Here is a 20,234-nt window from a genome sequence, read left to right on the forward strand (position 1 = left end):
GCTATGCCCCTCACTTCTGCAGTCATTCCTACCCTCCTACCTACAGCGACAAAACATTTATCCTTGAATATAGCTATCCTGTTGCTACTATCAGTGCCATACATGATACTGCCCCATTACTGTACATTGTCAGGGACCTGGGGGACAAAGACAGGACAAGTGGGCCCTAAGACTAGGACCCCAACACTGTTCCTGCCTACTTGCACAGCAGGTCCTAAACAACCGTCCACAACTAGGCGACATTCCCGACAAAACAAGGGCAAACGAAATACAGATAAAAAGACAGACAAAAGACAAGACACGTAAAAGAATGGTCAGACAGGCACGGTCAGCAACAGAGAGGCAAGGTACAATGACGGCATAAAAATGTGTAGTCACAAAAAACAGGTCAGAACCAAGAAGGCAGAAAGGTACAAAGTAAACGGTGAACAAAACAAACGGAGGACAGAAGCCAGAGACGGAAACAGGGTAAACACTCAATGCACTGCAAAAGGAACACTGGACAGAAGGAAGAAAGATTCTCATAGGGGAAACAAAGTCCTGGACTCAAAGCTCATAGGTCCAGGCAGAGAAACACAGAAAGACAGAGGAGGAGACCCTTGTCCATCAAAACACAGATTCTGTATTTTGCCCTTGCAGACATAATTTGCAACAAGGCAACGGCAAAGGTAAGTGCTGGGAGAACCAAAAAACATAAATTCGACAACTGAAGCAAAGACAAATTCAAGGCACACCGAACAACCTGGAGCTGAGTATTAAAGAAAATGTACCATCAGGTACACTTACTGTTGTTCAGTGTTTTCAGAAGGTTGCTTTCAAAATCATATGTTTGGGCATGTTAAAGGTTGAGCTCCTTTGTTTTTAAATTAATATTCTGACATCACTTACATATAGCATTGCTTACCTGTCTGCCCCAATTCTGAAGCTACCAAAAATCAATTTGTTTTCTTAGTTCTGTATTTTGCGGCTTTACTTCCTTGTTGCTCAGTACTACAAGTCCCAGAATGCTTTGCTTTCCCTCAGCAGTTCATTGCACTCCTGCCAATTCCCTGCCCATAGCTGTTACAGAACATGTGGTTTTTTTTTTTTTTTTTTTGTTTCAGAACTAGGGCAGACTGTTCAACAATGTTATGTGCGGCATGGTTTTTTTTTTTACCCCATGTTGGAGAACTTCTTTAATATGTTTGCTATGACATAGTATAATTTTATGCATGTAAGGTTGTTGGTTGACATAAGTTTTCAGTAAGGGTGATATTCCTGGATATAACTGCAGTTCAACATTTCCAAATGTAAAATAATGCAAATGGGGGAGAAGGAATCCTACCTGTGTTATCCAGGAGAGAAGGATTTAGGGTACTGATTTGTTAGTTTCCCAGCAGTCAGCAGTGCAGCCAGGTGGTTAAAGTGACTCTGTACCCACAATCTGACCCCCCCAAACCACTTGTACCTTCAGATTGCTGCTATTAATCCAAGATCTGTTCTGTGGTCCGTTTGGCAGGTGATGCAGTTATTGTGCTAAAAAATTAGTTTTAAACTGGCAGCCCTGTGCCCTAGGGGAGTATCTGTGACCTAACTTTGTCCCTCCTCCCTACCCTCTTCATCATTAGGAATGCCACTGGAACATTTTCTCCATGCTGAACCTTTGCACAGGTGTCTTAACGATTCAGCCCATGTGCTGGGGTTAAACAGGTGGGGAATAGGAGGCAATCTGCCTGGAGTATTCCTAATGATGAGGAGGGCGGGGAGGAGGGACAGAGAGGTTGTGCCAGCCTAATGCATACACAATCTAGGCCACTCCCGTAGGGCACGGGGCTGCCAGTTTAAAAGTTGTTTTTAGCACAATATCTGCATCTCCTGCCAAATGGATTGCAGGACAGATATTGGATTAAAAGCAACTATCCAAAGGTACAAGTGGTTTGGGGGGTCAGATTGTGGGTACAGAGTCACTTTAAGGCAAGCATCCTGGCACCCTGGCAATCAGCTTTTTGAATGAGTTGAATGAGATACCTGCAACTTGACAAGTGCTGCAATTTGTTCATTATTTACATACAGTGGTTTGCAATAAGTTAGAATATCACCCCAAAAAATTGTTTCAGTAATTTAATTCAAAAAGTGACCTCATATATTCTTTAGAGTCATTACATACAGAGTGAACTTTTTCAAGCGTTTGTTTCTGTTAAAGTTGATGATTATGGATTACAGCCAAGAAAAAAATTTCAGAAAATTAAAATGTTATTTAAAACCAACTAAAAAAAAAAAAAGGTTTCTAACACAGAAGTGTCGACCAAATGAAAAGTCTGTACAGTAAATGCCCTTAATACTTGGTCGGGGCATCTTTTGCATGAATGACAGCATTAATGCAGCTTGGCAAACACCTAGTAGTAAATCATTCATTTGTATCATTTAAGAACTTTTGAGTAATTGGAGGTTGCACATTTTGGTATGGTGAATTACTTCCTTTCACACAAACCTGTTGTTTCTGTCTCAGGCAGTAAGCTTCACATGGAATAAATATGCAGAAAAAGAGTTTTCCTTTTATGATCAATCCTTAATTGATATGGTTCGCCAAAATGAAGATAACCTTTTAAAAGAATTCTTCCGACTACTTGCAATTTGTCACACTGTAATGGTGGATAGGGATGGAGGTAAGGTTTATTCTTTTGGCTAAGAACATTTATTAAATAAACAATTTCTTATGAGTCTTACAGTCTCTTTCATGAGCTGGTGTAGAGGGGGAGACATGCTTGTACATGGTTTGAGACACTACAGAGAGGGAAGAAAGACTGCTTAGCAGCCCGAAGTCCATGGGTATGCTATCTGTCCTCTTAGTTCTGTGGGTGGGATAGTGATACCATGGACCCCTCTTCCCACGTCGCAAAACCATTTTCATACATCATCCTTGTACAAGGCTCTGGGGGTCCACACATTTAGAACAGTTGGGTTAGGCTGCCCTACCTCTCTAGTAATACAAAAATTGTGGTGGTGGGGTGTGTCAGGGAGCTACACAGCACCCAATTTATTTTTGTGGCACTCTCCATGCTTGTCTAACCTGACCTAGTCTTCCTTAAGAGATTCAGAGATTGCCAGTGGGCTGGTCTTTGTAGGTAGTCACATCCTCTTCTGGAAGGTGTATTTTTGAAATTGCAGGACAGATTTCCTTTTCCACTTCCTATTGTCCACCACATATAGAGTTGTGCCCTGCCTTTCAAACTGATCTGGGAATGAATAGGTATCAATAAAAATAAAGTTTTAAGTATTTTTAACATGACCATTAACTCTTTGTGTATCTCTCCTGGATATTGCGCTGAAAAAGAATTTTTCCTTCCAGTAAGAAAAGTTGGAAATGGTACATTGGTCTCATTGAAGATAATGTTGGGCTATACTGGAGATGGTTTCACAGCTTTCTCTAAGTGAGACACCTATCCTGAAACTCCTTGTAGTATTAGGTATAGATTTGACTACTGTTTCTGTTAGGGGACCCTTGTTTTTGCATGTTTATAACTTGCCTATACCTGAAAGGGTGTAGGCAGGTGTTGTGGTACCCCTGCGGCACTTGTCACAGGGCTGAGGGTATGCTAGCTTTCCAGTATCCTAACACACTCTGAGAAAGTTTTCCTTTCCACCCCTTTCCACAATGTGTTGATGCAAGACACAATCACAAGGAATTCAGTGCTAAACTTCAGAACTTGAACTTTATGGGGGAGATATATCAAATGGTGAAAAATATGCACTGGTGTAAATTGCCCACAGTAACCAATCACAGCTCAGCTTTAATTTTCCCAGAACTGAAAGCTGAGCTGTGATTGGTTGCTGTGGGCAGTTTGCAGTGTATATTTTACACCCTTTGATAAATCTCCCCCTGTCTTTGGTACAGAGAATACAGTCAATGCAGTCCTTGTCCACAAGGTGAGATCTGCCGGTTAATTCCCTTTAAAAGACTTCTGCTTAGTGCAAGATTAGCAAGGCTTTTAGATACTTTTAGTTCAATGACGAACAGTCTCTGACTTGGTTTGCTTTAGGGTATATTCACACGGGCGGGCTCGCAGCGAGATTCTCGCTGCGAGCCCGGCAGGTCCTGGCAGTTCCCATACACTACATACTTGCTGCGGTCTAAACGACCGCAGCGAGTATGTAATTATACCACCCTTAACCCCTTCTGCTCCCCCGCTGTAAGCATACTTTACCTGTCCTTGCTGCACGGGTCCGGCGTCCTGCTCTCCTGTCCGGCCAATCAGTGTGTTGCCCAGCCGCAGCCACTGATTGGCCGGACGGGAGAGCAGGACGCCGGACCCGTGCAGCAAGGACAGGTAATGTATGCTTACAGCGGGGGAGCAGAAGGGGTTAAGGGCGGTATAATTACATACTCGCTGCGGTCGTTTAGACCGCAGCAAGTATGTAGTGTATGGGAACTGCCAGGACCTGCCGGGCTCGCAGCGAGAATCTCGCTGCGAGCCCGTCCGTGTGAATATACCCTTAGAGAGTTTTAGGCAATGGTGACAGGGCAAACTTATACCAAATAGTACTGTGCTTTTCTGTAGAGGGTATTGACAACTTTGGCTAGTTTGGCGCAGTTACTTGAAGACATAGAGAGTAAAACAGTGCTCACTGTAAATATCCAACCTTGCTGTAATGTGACTTCTACAACCCCCTGGCTAGACTTCACCCACTGCAGAATGCAAAACTTAATTGAAGAACAATGTCCCTCTCAGCGTGCACAGGCTGGATCCCTTTGGTGTAGCTGGTACTTAGCAATGCAAGAGCATAAGCAAAAAATATGTTTCTTTAACGGGGTTTTCCCAGTGCTACAAAAACACTTCCACTTTCTTTCAGACAGCACCACTCTTGTCTCCAATTCAGGTGTAATTTGCAATCAAGCTCCATTCATTTCAATGGAACTGGGTTACAAAACCCCACCCAAATTAAAGACTAGAGTGGTGCTTACTGAGGAAGAAAGAGTTTTTGTAGCACTGGATAACGCCTTTAAGTGAGTAAAGTGGAATTTACAGCACACATAAAGAGTATGAGGCAAAGAGTAGAGTAAAGCCACTGTACTGGAGACATCAGATTGTAGGCTACCAAATGTGAATTGGATGACACTGACCTCTGGTCAAAGAATTTAGATAGGAGGTCAAAGTGAAGTAATGTATTTGACTGTTCTGTTGAGTGCTACACAGAACAGCTATTTTAAAAAAATCTGTTTCAATTTTACTTTTTCCTCAGATGAGCTGGTATACCAAGCAGCAAGTCCTGATGAAGAAGCATTAGTAACAATGGCAAGAAATTTTGGCTATGTTTTTTTGTCACGTACACAAGATAGCATCACTACAAATGAGCTTGGAGTAGAAAGAACCTATAAAATCCTAGCTATTCTTGACTTCAATAGTGTTCGTAAGAGGATGTCTATATTGGGTTTGTAGTGCTTTTTTTTCTTAGGATTATAATAAAACCATATATTTTCTTCTGCATGTGTAAAATTATAACTATTTGATTAATAGTCCGGGATCCAGAAGAAAAGATTAAGCTTTACACTAAAGGAGCAGATGATGTGATTCTAAAAAGACTACGTTCAGATTGCTCTGATGTGGAGATAACGGAAAAATCTTTGGAGGTGAGTATTGAATTATTACAATCTTTACAAGGAAATACATGTATTTTAACCCCTTCATGTCCCATGATGTACCTGGTACGTCATGGCGGCGCAAGGGGAGTTCAGAGAGGGGTCCTGCCGGGGAGCGTCTCTATTAGCCGGGGAACAACACGTTGCCACGCCAGCTAATTAAGCATCTAAATCTGACAGCTGCATTTAAATGCTGTGCTCCGCACGTTCCTGGTGTCTAGTGGGACGGATCTCCGCCAGAAACCCCCCCCACCACGCGATCGCATCAGTTCTTCTGGCCGGGATTCAGCGTCGCAATAATGCTGATCCCGCCTCGGCAATACATTGCTCTGGTCTGCAGCAGGCCAGAGCAATGTATCACCGATCTCACTGATCATTGCTGAGCCTTTAAATCCATAGCAGATATTTTTACTACTTCTATATGTTTTTGATAATGCAAAATTCCTATCTTGAACTGTACTTTGTTATTGTGCAAATTTTTGGTGGATTATCTGCCTTAAAATTGCACAAATCTGCTACATCAGAATGTGGTGAAGTAGGTAAAAGGGATTTGTTAGGACAATTAAAACATGCTGCCGTATTAATTTAAGATTGTTCTAATTTAGCTTTTAATCTAATATATATGCACTTGTTCTGAGAAAGGGAGTATATATGCTCCTGAAATGCGTAAACTCTACTTTTTGGAAGTACCATGTTTGGGAGTATCCCAGTTATGGTACTATCTGCTTTGGCAGCCCAATGTCCTTTGACCACACTCCACTAGCCAGTGGATGACATTTGCTTCACACAATATGCACAAGCCCCCAAGGGGCTTCAAGGTGAGAACTTTACTGCTTATTCTACTTTGGCTCTGGTTCATGGTTCATGAGGTGCCGGTGCCCTTGTCTATCCCTTTTTTTTTTTTTTTTTTTTTTTTTTATTTCACTCCAGTATACTTTGGTCCAGTCTCCTGAAAGCAGCTTTTTAGTCTTGGGCTGGTTGAAAAAAAAAAAGAGACTAAACACAGAAGTCCCAGTCATCTGCAAGCTCACAGAGAAGGCAGTAATTTGATTGACGGACACATTAAGCCGTGACAAACTGTACTGGCCGGGGACTGCGTTTGGTCCTTTTTTTTCAACCAGCACAAGACTGAAAAGCTGCCTTTCAGGAGACTGAACCTGGATTTCAAGTACATATATAGCTTTGTTTTAAAGCATGATAACTAATGGGGAAAAATATATATGTAAATTGCAATTATGCCTTCTATCACATCCCCTGTTGATTTAGATTTTGTGAGCTATAACGATAGTGACACTTTAAATATATAAATGCAAAAAAAGCCAAGGTAACAGCATGTAGGAATTATGGCGATGATTAGTTGATCACTGGGGATCTGAGGTAGGTGGTATCAGTACTGTAAACCTGTCATGTACTGAACTGGCTTAAAGCAATACTGTATTCATCAATCCAATACCCAAACCGCTGATACCGTCCATTTGATGAGAGTAAGTACTTTCCGGTCGAATCTTTTAAAATGCACCTGGTAGCTTGGTTAAAGTAAAAAATTATCCTATAATCTGCAGCAGCCGAGTCAATGAGGCATGGCCTAGAGTGTCTGTGTTCTAGGCCTGTGACGCCTCTCTTGTCTTAATTCCCATCCCCCTCTTTATTAGGAATGCCCCTGGACAGGATTTCTCCTATTCATCACTTGTCTAAACAGTGCAAATGTGCCTTAACCATTCGAAGTGGCACATTCCTAATGACAAGCAGGGCAGGGTGGAAGGAATGAGAGCCATCTCAGGCCTAGGGCAAAGACACTCTAGGCCACGCCCTATTGACTTGGTTGCTGTAGATTAAGGGTGCGTTCACACCTACAGGATCTGCAGCAAATCTGCAGCAGATTTGATGCTGTGTTCAGTTATTTAAATGAAATCTGCTGCAGAAAATCAGCTGCAGATCCTGTATGTGTGAACGCACCATAAAAGATAATTTTTCACTGTATCCTAGCCACCAGGAGCATTTTAAAAGACATGACTGGGAAGGACTTACTCTCATCAAACGGATGGTACCAGCTGTTTGGGGGGGGGGGGGGGGGGGGGTTGGTGGATACAGTATCACTTTAATATTGATATGGACAGAGATAAATAAAATAAACTGAATGTAAGCAAAGCTCCAGAACCTGATAGTGTGCATCCAAGAGTTCTGAGAGAATTCTGGTCTGTAATTTATTTATCATTGTATGAAATATTCAGAGAATATTTGGTGACTGGTATTGTTCCAAAGGACTGTTACAAGGCGAATGTAGTGCCAATCTTCAAATATAGACCAGTAAGCTTAACATCTATTGTAGGAAAACTATATGTTGGGTTTAGAAGGGATTATACACAAGAATGTGTGGCAGGTAATAGTGTGATAAGTAATAGCCAGCATGGTGTAACCTAATATGTTTTTATGAAGAGGTGAGTTAAAGCCTGCATAGGGGTATGGCTGATGAGAGAGTGAATCTTGACTTTACATTACTGAGACCCACTCTGATCAAAAAATATAGCTAGGGGGAGATTGCGGCAGCGCAATGCACTCCCCAACTGATGGGCGCAGTCCATCAATATTCTCAGTGTAAGTCTATTCCTGGCTAAATCTTCTAATCAGAGCGGGTCATGATGATATGTCAAAAGTTATTTTTTGTGACAGTGCCCATTTAATGCATATGTAAAACTATAAAAGCACATCCCCTTACTTTTAACCATCAGCATCAGAATGGAATGGAAAATTACTGTAAATGGTTGGCCTTACAATGGACTTTTATCACCTATCCATTTTATGCAGATAATCGATATTTTGTGGGCAAATCCCTCAAAAATAAGTAGTGCATTTTTTTCACTGCTATAACTTCAATAATTTTTATTCAATTTTGTCAATCTAGATGTTTGCTCAGGAAACCTTAAGAACTTTATGTTTGGCTTTTAAAGAAGTAGATCTTTCAGTATACAGAGAGTGGAATAATAAGTACCATGAGGCAAGTGTTTCTCTGCAGAATCGCTTAGAGAGTCTGGATATGGTTTATAATGAAATGGAAGATGACCTTCAGGTAATAACAGAAAACAAAACTTTTTATTCCTACATATGTTATAACTGCAATACAAATGAATAATAATCTGCAGATTATGAAAATAAGCTAGATAGTGTATTCAATGACCGTTGTTACACTTACTGTAGAGGTAATATTAGCTGTGATGTCATATAGTTTGACACTTCATTACTAACCTCAACATTAAGGGGACCTGCCACTTGCAGTTTCAATGCTATACTGCTAGCACTATGGTCTGTTAACTCCTTAAAGTGAAGCTGTCATCCCCTAACCGCCTAGTGAGCTTGCAGCACTGCTGGATAGATATCACTGACAGCATTCAGAACATACCTTTGTTACCTGTATTTTTATTTTCATTAAAAAAGGCCTTTATATCAAGGAGGGGGGCCTATTGTATGCTGGGCCCTAGCAATGCTATGTTACACTCTGCTGTGTGTGCTGTGAGCATCACTGAGAGTGCATAAGGGTGCGTTCACACATACAGGATCTGCAGCAGATTCAAAGCGCAAATCTGCAGCTTCAAATCAGCGCCATCAAATCTGCTGCAGATCCTGTAGTGTCTATAGTGGTGCTAGGGCCCAGGGAACAATAGACAGTGCTGCCATCAGGAATTTCAGGGCCCTATACCGATGATCACTCGCCTATCCGCCTTCTCCTGGCGTCCTCTTTGACCTCCTCTGGCCCACTGACAACCGCGCAACTTGCCTGCGGTGCTGTTGTGGTGATCCACCGGATGATGTTATGACAGGTGGTTGTGACAGCTCAGACAAATATGTAAGTGTTGTGACGCCAGTGCTAGTCCAGCACACAGGTGTGATCAGGGGCGTAGCTAAGGTCTCTTGCCTTAAGGCAAGAGGTCAACTTGGGCCCCCCCCCCTTCGTCCACCAAGCGATGCTATTGGTATATCTCAAGACCGATATTACCAATAATACCAGTATATAGGAAATATTATCACCATACATATTACTGCCTACTGTTACCAACCAAATCCTGTATACTGAGATCAATATTGCCAATAATACCAGTATTCAAAGTATACTAAATCCATTAAAACACAGTACCAGATTACAAGCAATAAGTATTACCACCACATACTGCCTAACACCGCCACATGCCGACTAACCCCACAGCTGCTACTGATTAATCCACTGTACACATATCACTATCACCTCATCCAGTCATATAGCGGTAGAGCCAGCTCTACACAGGTTCTGTCCTCCATATACAGTACATTACAGTGCAGTTAATTTTAGTGATTCACAGGGGATGTCTTCTCTGATTAGAGTTCTTCCCTTTTCATCTTCTTCTCCATCTGCTCTGGGCCATCATGAAAACTTCTCCGAGCCACGAATCCACAGAATCTGCCAGACAAATGTATTAGGCTCCTCACTCCTCACCATCCTCATCTCTCTACAAATTGCACATCTGTATTGGCCCCTTTGTGCCCTCATTTGGTTGATAGACTGACTCTATGTGACCCCCCCAATAGTATATGCCCCCTCTGTGTAGACCACTATAGGACATGCATCCCTCTGTGCATGCCCTATTGTATATGCCCCCTGTGTAGTCCCCCTTATAGATGGCCCCCCCAATGTTAACCCCCTTATAGATGGCCCCCTTGTGTTGTCCCTCTTATAGATGGCCCCAATGTGTTCCCCTTATAGATGTCCCCCTGTGTTGTCCCCATTATATATGCCCCCCATGTTGTCCCCCTTGTGTTGCCCCCCTTATAGATGGCCCCCATGTTATCCCCCTTATAGATGACCCCCATGTTATTCCCCTTATAGATGGCCCCCATGTTATCCCCCTTACAGATGCCCCCCATGTTAGCACCCTCATAGATGCCCCTATGGCATCCTCCATATAGATGGCCCCCCATGTATATCCCCCTTATAGATGGCCCCCCATGTATCCCCCTAATAGATAGCCCCCCATGTATCCCCCTTATAGATGGCCCCCCATGTTAGCCCCCCATCTGCGCAGAACAGATAAGGAGAAAAAAAAACACAACTCACCGGTCAACTCGTTTCTCCGCCGTGTCTCTTTTCTCTTCTGCAGGCTCGGTGTGGCCCCCAGCTGACGCGCGGCTCTTGGCTCTGTCCTGTCCCCGGCAGCACACCACCAGTGAGCTCAGTGTGCGTCGGGGATGTTACTTCCGGTTACAGGGGGTGCTTGTTATAGACGCTCCCCGTGCTGGAAGTACTTCCCCGGCGCATACTGAGCTCACTGGTGTGTGTGCTGCTGGGGACAGGACAGAGCTGGGAGCCGTACGTCAGCTGGGGGCCAGCCTCTCGGGATCGCTAGCAAAACACTGCTTGCGGTCACAAGAGGGAGTGGGATGGAGGCAGTGCAGTGGCCCTCCCCCCTTGGTAGCGGCCCGGTTGCGGGGGTGTGATGTTGGAACCTGCTTTATATAGTGGCTAACTGTATTCCCCAGAAATGGTCGGTGACCTGCTGGATTGTGATGTTGGGCTCTTGTCACGGTAGTCCTGAGTGGCAAACTGACTCACCCGGATTATCGTTACCTTCACTCACAGAAGGGGGAAAATACCCAAAGTTGTGCTGCTAGTGTGTATACTGTAAGTGCGGAGTAAAGGAGTCGCAGTGATATAAAAATATAACAGCTTTACAGTACAGTCTCGTGTCCAAAACACTTTTGCAGCAAGTAGATAGGTCTTTACACAGACTTCAGTGTTTGAACTTGTTTGTTGAGGGGATGCTTGAAGGAGTAGAATAGAGTATAGGTAGTTTTAGCGGTGTTTAAAGAGTTGAAAGTAGAGTAGAGTAGAGCAGCGTAGAGCAGAGGAGTTTGTCAAGGGTGTCCCAACCCAATGTAGTAATGTACTCTGCCAAAACTTGAGAGAATACTTGAGAGTGAGAAGTTTACTTGTACCCGTATATAGACTATAGTCTGACCACCTTCTCCCCTACAGTGTCGAGGGACTCATCCTAATAGGGTCATACAAGCCCCAGCCTTGGTAATCTGGGTAAAGCTAAGCTTCTGAGCCTTCCCGGTTACCTGCACTGCGAGATATGATACGTAGACCCTCTGGTAGCTTTGTCCTATCCAGGCTAGTTCCTCTTGTGTATCAGGATACTGCCCTGCACCTTTTAGACTGGTTCATGGTGTGGGCAAAGGTGTTCCGAGACTCTTCTGTTTAGCACTGCATAGTAGGTATAGTAGGAATACTGGAAGAACGGAGTGTCTCTAGTTGCATCTGCATACACACGTGTCTTAGACCGAACTCAGACTAAACTGAACTGACTTGTCCCGGACAAGGGTCCTGGCAGAGCCAGGCTCTGGCTCGGCTACAGCAGAGAAATCTGCTCTGTGTGTCTTTCTCCCACGAGAATCCGGGCAAGAACTGACGCTACACCTCCTCCCACCAAGTAACCTACAACAGGGGCTAAGTAAGGTACCCTGTGAGTGGTGGAAAGGAATGTGTGCAAAGAAAGAAAAGAAGAAAGAGGCTAGAGGTAAAGAGCATCTCCCATAGGTCAGCAAAAATACATGGTACACATAAAACTGTAACCCTTTCCTAGCTTCAGCTGTGCAATACATAAGAGTATATATATAAAATACTGACACCTAGTGGTGAAACTTTAAAGTGCACTACATCACGACTTAACCTTGAGTAAAGAGCTTTTGTGACAGGTGTACAAGAAAACGCCCGTGGTGGGATACCACGCTGACCCATCTAAGTCAATGATTGGCTGAGCCACTCAGCCATTCAGTGGCTGACTGAGACGGGACAGCACCTCAGCCATTGATTGGCTAAGCGGCTGTCACTCTCCAAATCAGTCTGGCCCCCAAGGGGTTAAGTGTGTATGGATTTACATTGCTCACTATGGCCCCCAGGAGGTTAAGTGGGGATGCAATGCAATTGTCACTTAACCCGCTGGGGGCCACATTGTTCCTTATTGCACCCAAATGGTTAAGGGGGATGCAATGCACACTGTAAGTAGCGATCTGTAAAGATGCTACATACTGTAAGGTGCAGAACACCAGTCAAAATGATGAGCGTTCTGCTCCTGTTTGTTTTATTGTGTGTGTTTCTCCCTATTTGTTTTTCAGATATCCTTAGGACTACATTAGATTCAGTGGACTATGTTGATGATCAGCGTTTTGGGGGATTTTTCTTTTCTAAATAAAATTGGTCAACAAGGGTGGTGGGGGTGTTTTTATTTGAATAAGAATAAGTTGTGTCTTGTGTTTATTTGTTTGCTTTACAGGCTTAGTAGCGGAAGCCTTCTGATGAAAGTCAGTGACCCTATGCGTTGATTAAAAAAAAATGCATAGTGCCCCCCTATTTTCATAACCAGCCAGGTTAAAAACCAAACAGCAGCAGCCTAGTAGTACCAGGTTGAGAAGGGACATTTATTTTGTCCCTCCCCAGCCTTATAATACCAGCCTGCTGCTGCCCAGTCCAGGAGTGCCAATTTTAACGCTTCAGGACTACTGGCACCTGGCTCTTCCTAGTACCCCTGGTGGAATTGGGTGCTGGGGTAATAATGGGGAGTTCGTGTTAGACATTTTATACTGGCTAACACTAGGCCCCGACTTAGTAATGGATTCACACAAGACACAAGTGAATTTTAACCATTGACCATTTTATTTTAAAAAAAATCCCCCCAAAATGCTGGCCATTGATGTACTCTACCTCTACCGAATCTGATGTAACCCTCAGAATAATACAGATATCAGAAAAACAAAGAGGGAGAAACACAAAAAAAAATTCCTCAGAATAACGTTATCTGAAGAACAAAAAAAATAAAAACAGGGACAGAACACCCATCATTTTGACAGGTGTTCTGCACTTTACAATATGTAGCATCTTTACTGATTGCTGCTTATAGTGCAGCACCCAAGGGGTTAATTAAAGAAACATTGCATTTCCCTCTTGCATCTCCCTCTGCTGATCGGGAAGGTCACTTCTCCATGAATATTGGGTCCTTGGAGACCCGACCTTCCAGATTAGCAGAGAATCTCACTGCTGGTCTGAAGGGTACACTTTAAGGCTATGTTCACACTGCGTATGAGTCCGTTTTCGTATGTCGCCGTACATGTGGGGCTGAAACTATAGGCGTGGGAAAAATCGACATGCGGCCGGATGCGGACGAACCGCGAACATACGCCCGTAGTACAGTTATGCTTGCCTAGCTTGTTTCGAAGCAATCTGAAACAGGTCATTTACTTGGAAATCTTCGCCCAGCCCAAAAAAACTCACAGAACCTTTTGGATCGAAAAATCTAGTTCAATTTGGCTGAAATAAGTACTTCATACTGGACCGCATGGAAATCCACAGCCGTGAGTTGAAACATTTCCATCCTCAAACAATGGTCTTGTTCATTTTTCACAGCGCCGCATACGATCCGGCCCTAAGCTCATACGTAGTGTGAACTGTGCGGCCGTATATCGTATACTTTCAAGTGAACGCATCAACCTCAAAACTACGTGCGTATATTCGCGGTTCGCACTATGGCCGGACTCATACGCAGTGTGAACATATCAACCAACAAAACACAGTAATCACTGAACTCAAGGAGAACAGCGAAAAAAAATTTCAATGAAGTACTCAATCAAGAGTCTCCACTGATGCCCCCAAAAATTTAAATATGCAAAACAAGAGTCCGTGGAGCCTCAGTTACGAGTCTCAAAACACGGGATAGCCAGATATCTCTAGCCTGTTACCAACGGGGTGCCTCCATGATGGGGAGAGCACCACACCACCCTGATAAATAACCCCTTAGGTCCCACTCGGTTGCGAGTATTGGAACATAGACAGGGAAACTACGTCAGCAATAACTCCACATGCCATCACCACCTTCTCTGCACCATGCAGAGCCACATAACCATAACCATTGGCCATCTTGCCAACCAATAACTGAGTTCCATGTGAATGTCGATTATCAGCTGCATATATTTCAAATGACTTAAATCATTGCCACCTGTGGGCGTGTTATCTGGACCATCCATTTGTGCAGACTGCAGGTCTGTCCTGCTGACCCACTTCAAAAACTTTTCCTTAGGCAGACCCAGGTGCGGCGCCTTCCAGCCACCTTTTTGCCTATGAGAGAAGAAAAGAACCAGTGACAGTACACAATTCATAAGAAACGCCAAACGCAGACTTCCAATTATGTTTCTGACATATGTTCTTTTTAGCCTTTGCCTTCCCCCTGTTTAATGTGCTCACCCCCAACCCCCCTTAAAGATTCTAAAGTCATCCCAATGCAGATGGAGTGTGACCTATACCATTCAAACTAGCTTCCTCCAATAACTTTAAAGGAAGTTGTCCAGGCACAGAAAAACACAGGTTCCCCCTCTCAGAAACAGTAACATCCTCTGTCTCTCGTCTATGCTCGGCCCCGCAGCCCTCAAAGTAAATGGAGCTGAACTGCAATACTAGACACAACCCGAGGAAGGGGGGTGGGGTGGTAGCGTTTCACCTGTAAGAAAATAGTTCTGTACCTGTCCCGTCACAGACAACCTCTTCAACACAAAGCTGAACACAGGACAATGTGCTCCATAATGGTGTATTCAAATTGCTCCATATTCCTTGCCTCCATGAATTAGCTACCTGGTGGGGCTCCCATGCTTCCTTTAGAATGGGCAATAAAACACATAGCGTCATCCTGCCTCCAGCCGGCCTGCCCTTGTTTAGATGTAGCCCCATTTTACAATCCCCAAATGTATCAAATACATTTTCACAATACTGTCTCATAACTATCCCTGCAAGCTGTCCCCAGCACCCCAGAATTCAAACCCACTGCCGTGTATCTGTAACTTTTTGGTGTCTTTTCTTGATCCATCTAATTTTTCAGAACCTTCTAACATGCTTCTCACTGCAAGGGACCTGGCTGGGTCCTCAAACCCAATACAGCTCTGTTGGCCCTTGCCATACTAATCCCTATTCTCACACAAAGACCCCTTGCTCTCCCACTCCTTTCTCTCTCACCAGCAGCCATTTTTGCCCAGTCTTTGGCTGTGGCCTATTTACCTTCACTATACTGGAACCCACTTCCTACTTAATAAGAGACTCTCCACAACCCTGTAGTCATGGTCGCAGTGACCCCCTTACGGCTCCTCACCGGGAGACCCCTTTTTCCCCAACTCGTCACATTTTTGCATCTTCCTGCCTGTCACCTGGGTGTACAGGGAGGAAGATAGCTGTGCCCAACCTGGGAGCTGCCAGGCCCGGCACAAGCACACAGTGGGGAAAGGTCTTCTTCTTACCAACACAAGTACAATGTGAGAGGCATGACTGGGCCCCATTATAGGCCAGGTCCCTGACTGTCCCTGACTGCCAATACTGCCCTGATGGCGGCCCTGACAATAGGCCCCCAATCCTTGACATTATTTACAGCCCAAATAAAGGCTTTTGATAATGAAATTAACACAGACACAGGTCGTGAAGGTATACTATGAATGCTTTATAGGATTTTACTGTTTAAGAATAAGACAGCTTTTATTTATCTCCCCTATTGTATACGGATATGGCTTGGATGGTGCATGATTACAAGATTTCACATGTTACAAGATTATAACACATTACATTTATAAGATAAATTAGGGGAGGGCCCTGCCAGCGAGGGCTTTCAATCTATTTCATGATCCTGTAATTTTGAAATTAAAAAACGAATTAGTCACCCAGGGGTGCATAGGGGCTATAGATAACTACCAGCCAATAAAAATAGAAAATCAGTCTGATGGATCGATAATGAGCTATGAATAACTGATGGCCAAGAGATTTAACTAGAATCATTGGTCTTGAATGACAGTTTTATCATGTGTACTATTACTAATGAAAGCAAACGCTATGGGGTATGTCCAGTTGCATATATAGTTAGGTGCAAAATTACTGCCTCACGTTTCAGTGTGGAAAATTTATAGCATTTACAATGGCTAAAAGTACATAAGATTTTAAAAATGTCTATTCTATGCTCTTGAAGAAAATCTGTGCAAAATTAGTGGGGCAATTGACCTGTGGTGTGGATTTGAAAAGCACAACATGTCAAATGATACTGCTGATACTTCAATAAATTCAGTGTTGCAGATTTCAAATTCACTGATTTCTTTTCTCAGTTTACAATCTAAGTTAAAACCTACAGCTGCGAAATTTTCCTGCTGAAAAGCTGTAGATTTGTCACTTTGGAAATTTGTAGCAAGTCTTCTATATTTAAAGTGACTCTGTACCCACAATCTCCCCCCCCCCCAAACCACTTGTACCTTCAGATAGCTGCTTTTAAACCAAGATCTGTCCTGGGGTCTATTCGGCAGGTGATGCAGTTATTGTGCTAAAAATTTACTTTTAATCCTACAGCGCTGTGTCTAATGGCCGGGGCTTACATTTGTATATGCATTAGGTTGGCACAACCTCTCTGTCCTTCCTCCCCACCCTCCTCATGATTAGGAATGCTCCAGGCAGATTGCTTCCTATTCCCCTTCTGTGTGCATAATGAACATGGGCTGGATCGTTAATACACCTGTGCAAAGCTCAAACAGCAGAAAATGTTCCTGGATCATTCCTAATGATGAGGAGGGTGGGGAGGAAGGACGGAGAGGTGGTGCCAGCCTAATGCATATACAAATGTAAGCCCCTGCCGTTAGACACAGCGCTGTAGGATTAAAAGTTGTGTTTAGGACAATAACTGCATCCCCTGCCGAAGGGACCCCAGGACAGAACTTGGATTAAAAGAAGCTATCCGAAGGTACAAGTGGTTTGGGGGGGTCAGATTGTGGGTCGCTTTAAGTCTAAGGCTCATGGTGCCAAAGGCAGGAACAGACTATAAACAGGGTGCAGGTCATAAAGGAAAGACTGAGATTCCCTGTCTTTTCAAGTCCATTCCTGACTTTTTTTTACAGTTTATGCACAGGCAGAGATTTTTCCATGGACTTTTAAGGACAACTCCGGCGGGGGGTTTATACTCTCCATCCACGAAATGTCTCTCGCCGCCTGAAATTTGTCCATCATGCGCCGATCACAGTTCTCTGTTCTTCACTTCCTGGTTCAGTGGTTTCAACCCCCTGCCCCTCCATTCAGCTGCTCACATAGCTTACAGCTTCGGAGCTGAGCAAGCTGTGAGTCATCTGCTAATGCTGCAGAGGAGGCTGGCGTGTGTCAGATGGTTGACAACTTGCTCAGCCAATCAGAGCTAAGCAAGCTGTCAGTCATCTGGTGACGCAGCAGGTGATGTTGTCGACACAAGATGGCGGCGGCTGAAGATTGCGTGGCCGACAGTGATCACGTAAGTATACGTTTTTTAATGCTTCGAGCATCTTTTAATGCTTCGAGATGCAAGACATACAGCAGCTGATAAGTACTGGAAGACAAGATTTTTTTTAATAAAAGTAAGTTACAAATCTCTAGCATTTTATGGCCCCAGTTGATTTGAAAGATTTTTGTGAACTACCCCCTAATATATTTAATAATGCCCTAGTTTGTCTTTTCTAGTTACTTGGAGCTACAGCAATTGAAGATAAGCTGCAAGACCGTGTTCCAGAAACAATACAGCTACTTAAAAATGGCAATATTAAAGTTTGGGTGCTCACTGGTGATAAGCAAGGTAGGCAATGAGAAGATATTTCACAGATATAATTTTCTGTGGATGACCATGCAGATGTATACAGTACACAGTAAATATAGTTTGTTTGTTTTTTTAACTCCAAAATCTCAGAAAATTTTGCAAAATTAACAGGAGTAAAACAATACGTAACCTCATGCACATGTGTGTATTAAGAACACATATTACAGTAGGGGTGTTGGTACTCTTAAAAAGATAAAGATATTTGGTTTACGGGTGAAATGTATAAAAAAAACTCAAAGGGGTACTCCAGCAGCGGGGGGTGGGGGAGCACTTTTTTGTTGGGACCGGGGAGGAGGTGGCTGAGGGAAAAGACGTCCACTCACCTCCCTGGTTCCAGCGGTGGGTCCCGCATTGCGACGCTCAGGTGCACGGTTCCCGGTCGCTTCCGGGTGTCTGACGCGGGCCCGAGACGTGACGTCCCAAACTCTTAGCATACGCTCCGGCCGGGATTCAAAACAACTCCACGAAAAACTGATATGTCAGTTCACTCTATGGAGAGTGCGGCTCCAGCCGAACTCTCCATTGTGTGCAATGTGCATTGGGATGCAGGCGCACATGCCACCCCGGCACTTACTTCCCCCGGAATGCAGGGCAACCGGACACCCATGGAGTGGTGCTGCAGCCTCCCCCTTCCTTCCCCAGTTTCCAGGTTTGCGGGGACTGTACCCCTGGGTATCTCCGAGTAATCCCTGCCCCCATCCCGGCAAGCCCCACCCCCAGCGCCCACCGCAGGTGGAGGATTAGCCTGAGTGCGCAGGGCCTGAAAAGGAGAGAAGGACTGTACAGCAGTAAAGATGACAACTTATCCCTGCCAGTTTGAGGTCATTCAGCTTCCCCAGCATCTTGTATAGTAAGTATAATGGGGTCACTCAGCTTTCCTAGCATCTTGTATAATAAGTATAATGGGGTCACTCAGCTTTCCTAGCATCTTGTATAATAAGTATAATGGGGTCACTCAGCTTTCCTAGCATCTTGTATAATGATTGTCACTCAGCTTTCCTTGCATTTTGTATAATGGAGGTCACTCAGCTTTCCTAGCATCTTGTATAATGGGGTCACTCAGCTTTCCTAGCATCTTGTTTAATGGAGGCCACCCAGCTTTCCTAGCATCTTGTATAATGAAGGTCACCCAGCTTTCCTAGTATTTTGTTTAGGCATCTGCTGAGACCCTCTACCAATGATACCAAATGATTTGCTATACAAAGGGGCCTGCTGAGGCTTTGTCGCTCAAGGGCCCACAAAAGCCTGAAGCTGGGCCTGCCCATGACTGTATGGAGGAAGAGGTGGTGGACAACCAGGCACAGCTACCCAGCGGCCAGTTGGTTTGCTGGTACTGGCCACCTTGTCCACCATGGGAGGCAAATGTTACAAGTGTGTGGAAAGAGGACAGGGAAACCAGTCTGGGATGGGGGGTACAGGGTTGACCAGTCTGGGATGGGGGGTACAGGGTTGACCAGTCTGGAGTGGAATGTACAGGGTGACCAGTCTGGGGAGAGGGGAGGGGGCAGGAGCATACAGGGTGACCAGTATTGTGTGTGTGTGTGTGGGGGGGGGGGTGGAGTTACAAAATGACCTGTCTGGAGTAAAGGGAGGGACACAAGAGGGCAATAACTTAGAGTGGAGGGTCATGGAAACAGTGTGTGTGCGTGTGTATATATATATATATATATATATATATATATATATATATATATATATATATGAAAAAGAGTGTAGGGGGGTCTGTTTTGGAGTCAAGTTTCTGTATTTAGGGGTCTGGTTGAGGTCTTGAAAAGGGAGTGAACCTCGAGCATACTCAAGTTCATCCGAACCCGAGCGTTTGGCATTTGATTAGCGGTGGAAAACATGGATATAGTCATTGGCTGTATCCATGTTTTCCAGACAACCTTAGAGATTTATCCAACTTCAGCATCCCCCGCTAATCAAATACCAAACGTTCGGGTTCAGATGAACTCAAGCATGCT

General features: G+C 44.1%; 1 protein-coding gene across 1 annotated transcript in view; it reads left to right on the forward strand.

Annotated features, from left to right (window-relative positions):
- The window catches only part of ATP8B3 (ATPase phospholipid transporting 8B3), a 317,397-nt gene that overhangs the window by 185,310 nt on the left and 111,853 nt on the right, over positions 1-20,234 (forward strand). The window contains exons 15-19 of the mRNA XM_069963518.1: positions 2,489-2,645; positions 5,221-5,409; positions 5,496-5,608; positions 8,520-8,684; positions 18,138-18,249. Of these exons, the coding sequence (XP_069819619.1) occupies positions 2,489-2,645; positions 5,221-5,409; positions 5,496-5,608; positions 8,520-8,684; positions 18,138-18,249 (736 nt within the window). The remainder of the gene's footprint in view (positions 1-2,488; positions 2,646-5,220; positions 5,410-5,495; positions 5,609-8,519; positions 8,685-18,137; positions 18,250-20,234) is intronic.

The sequence above is a fragment of the Dendropsophus ebraccatus genome, chromosome 3 (assembly GCF_027789765.1).
Source record: "Dendropsophus ebraccatus isolate aDenEbr1 chromosome 3, aDenEbr1.pat, whole genome shotgun sequence".
Classification (NCBI taxonomy): domain Eukaryota; kingdom Metazoa; phylum Chordata; class Amphibia; order Anura; family Hylidae; genus Dendropsophus; species Dendropsophus ebraccatus.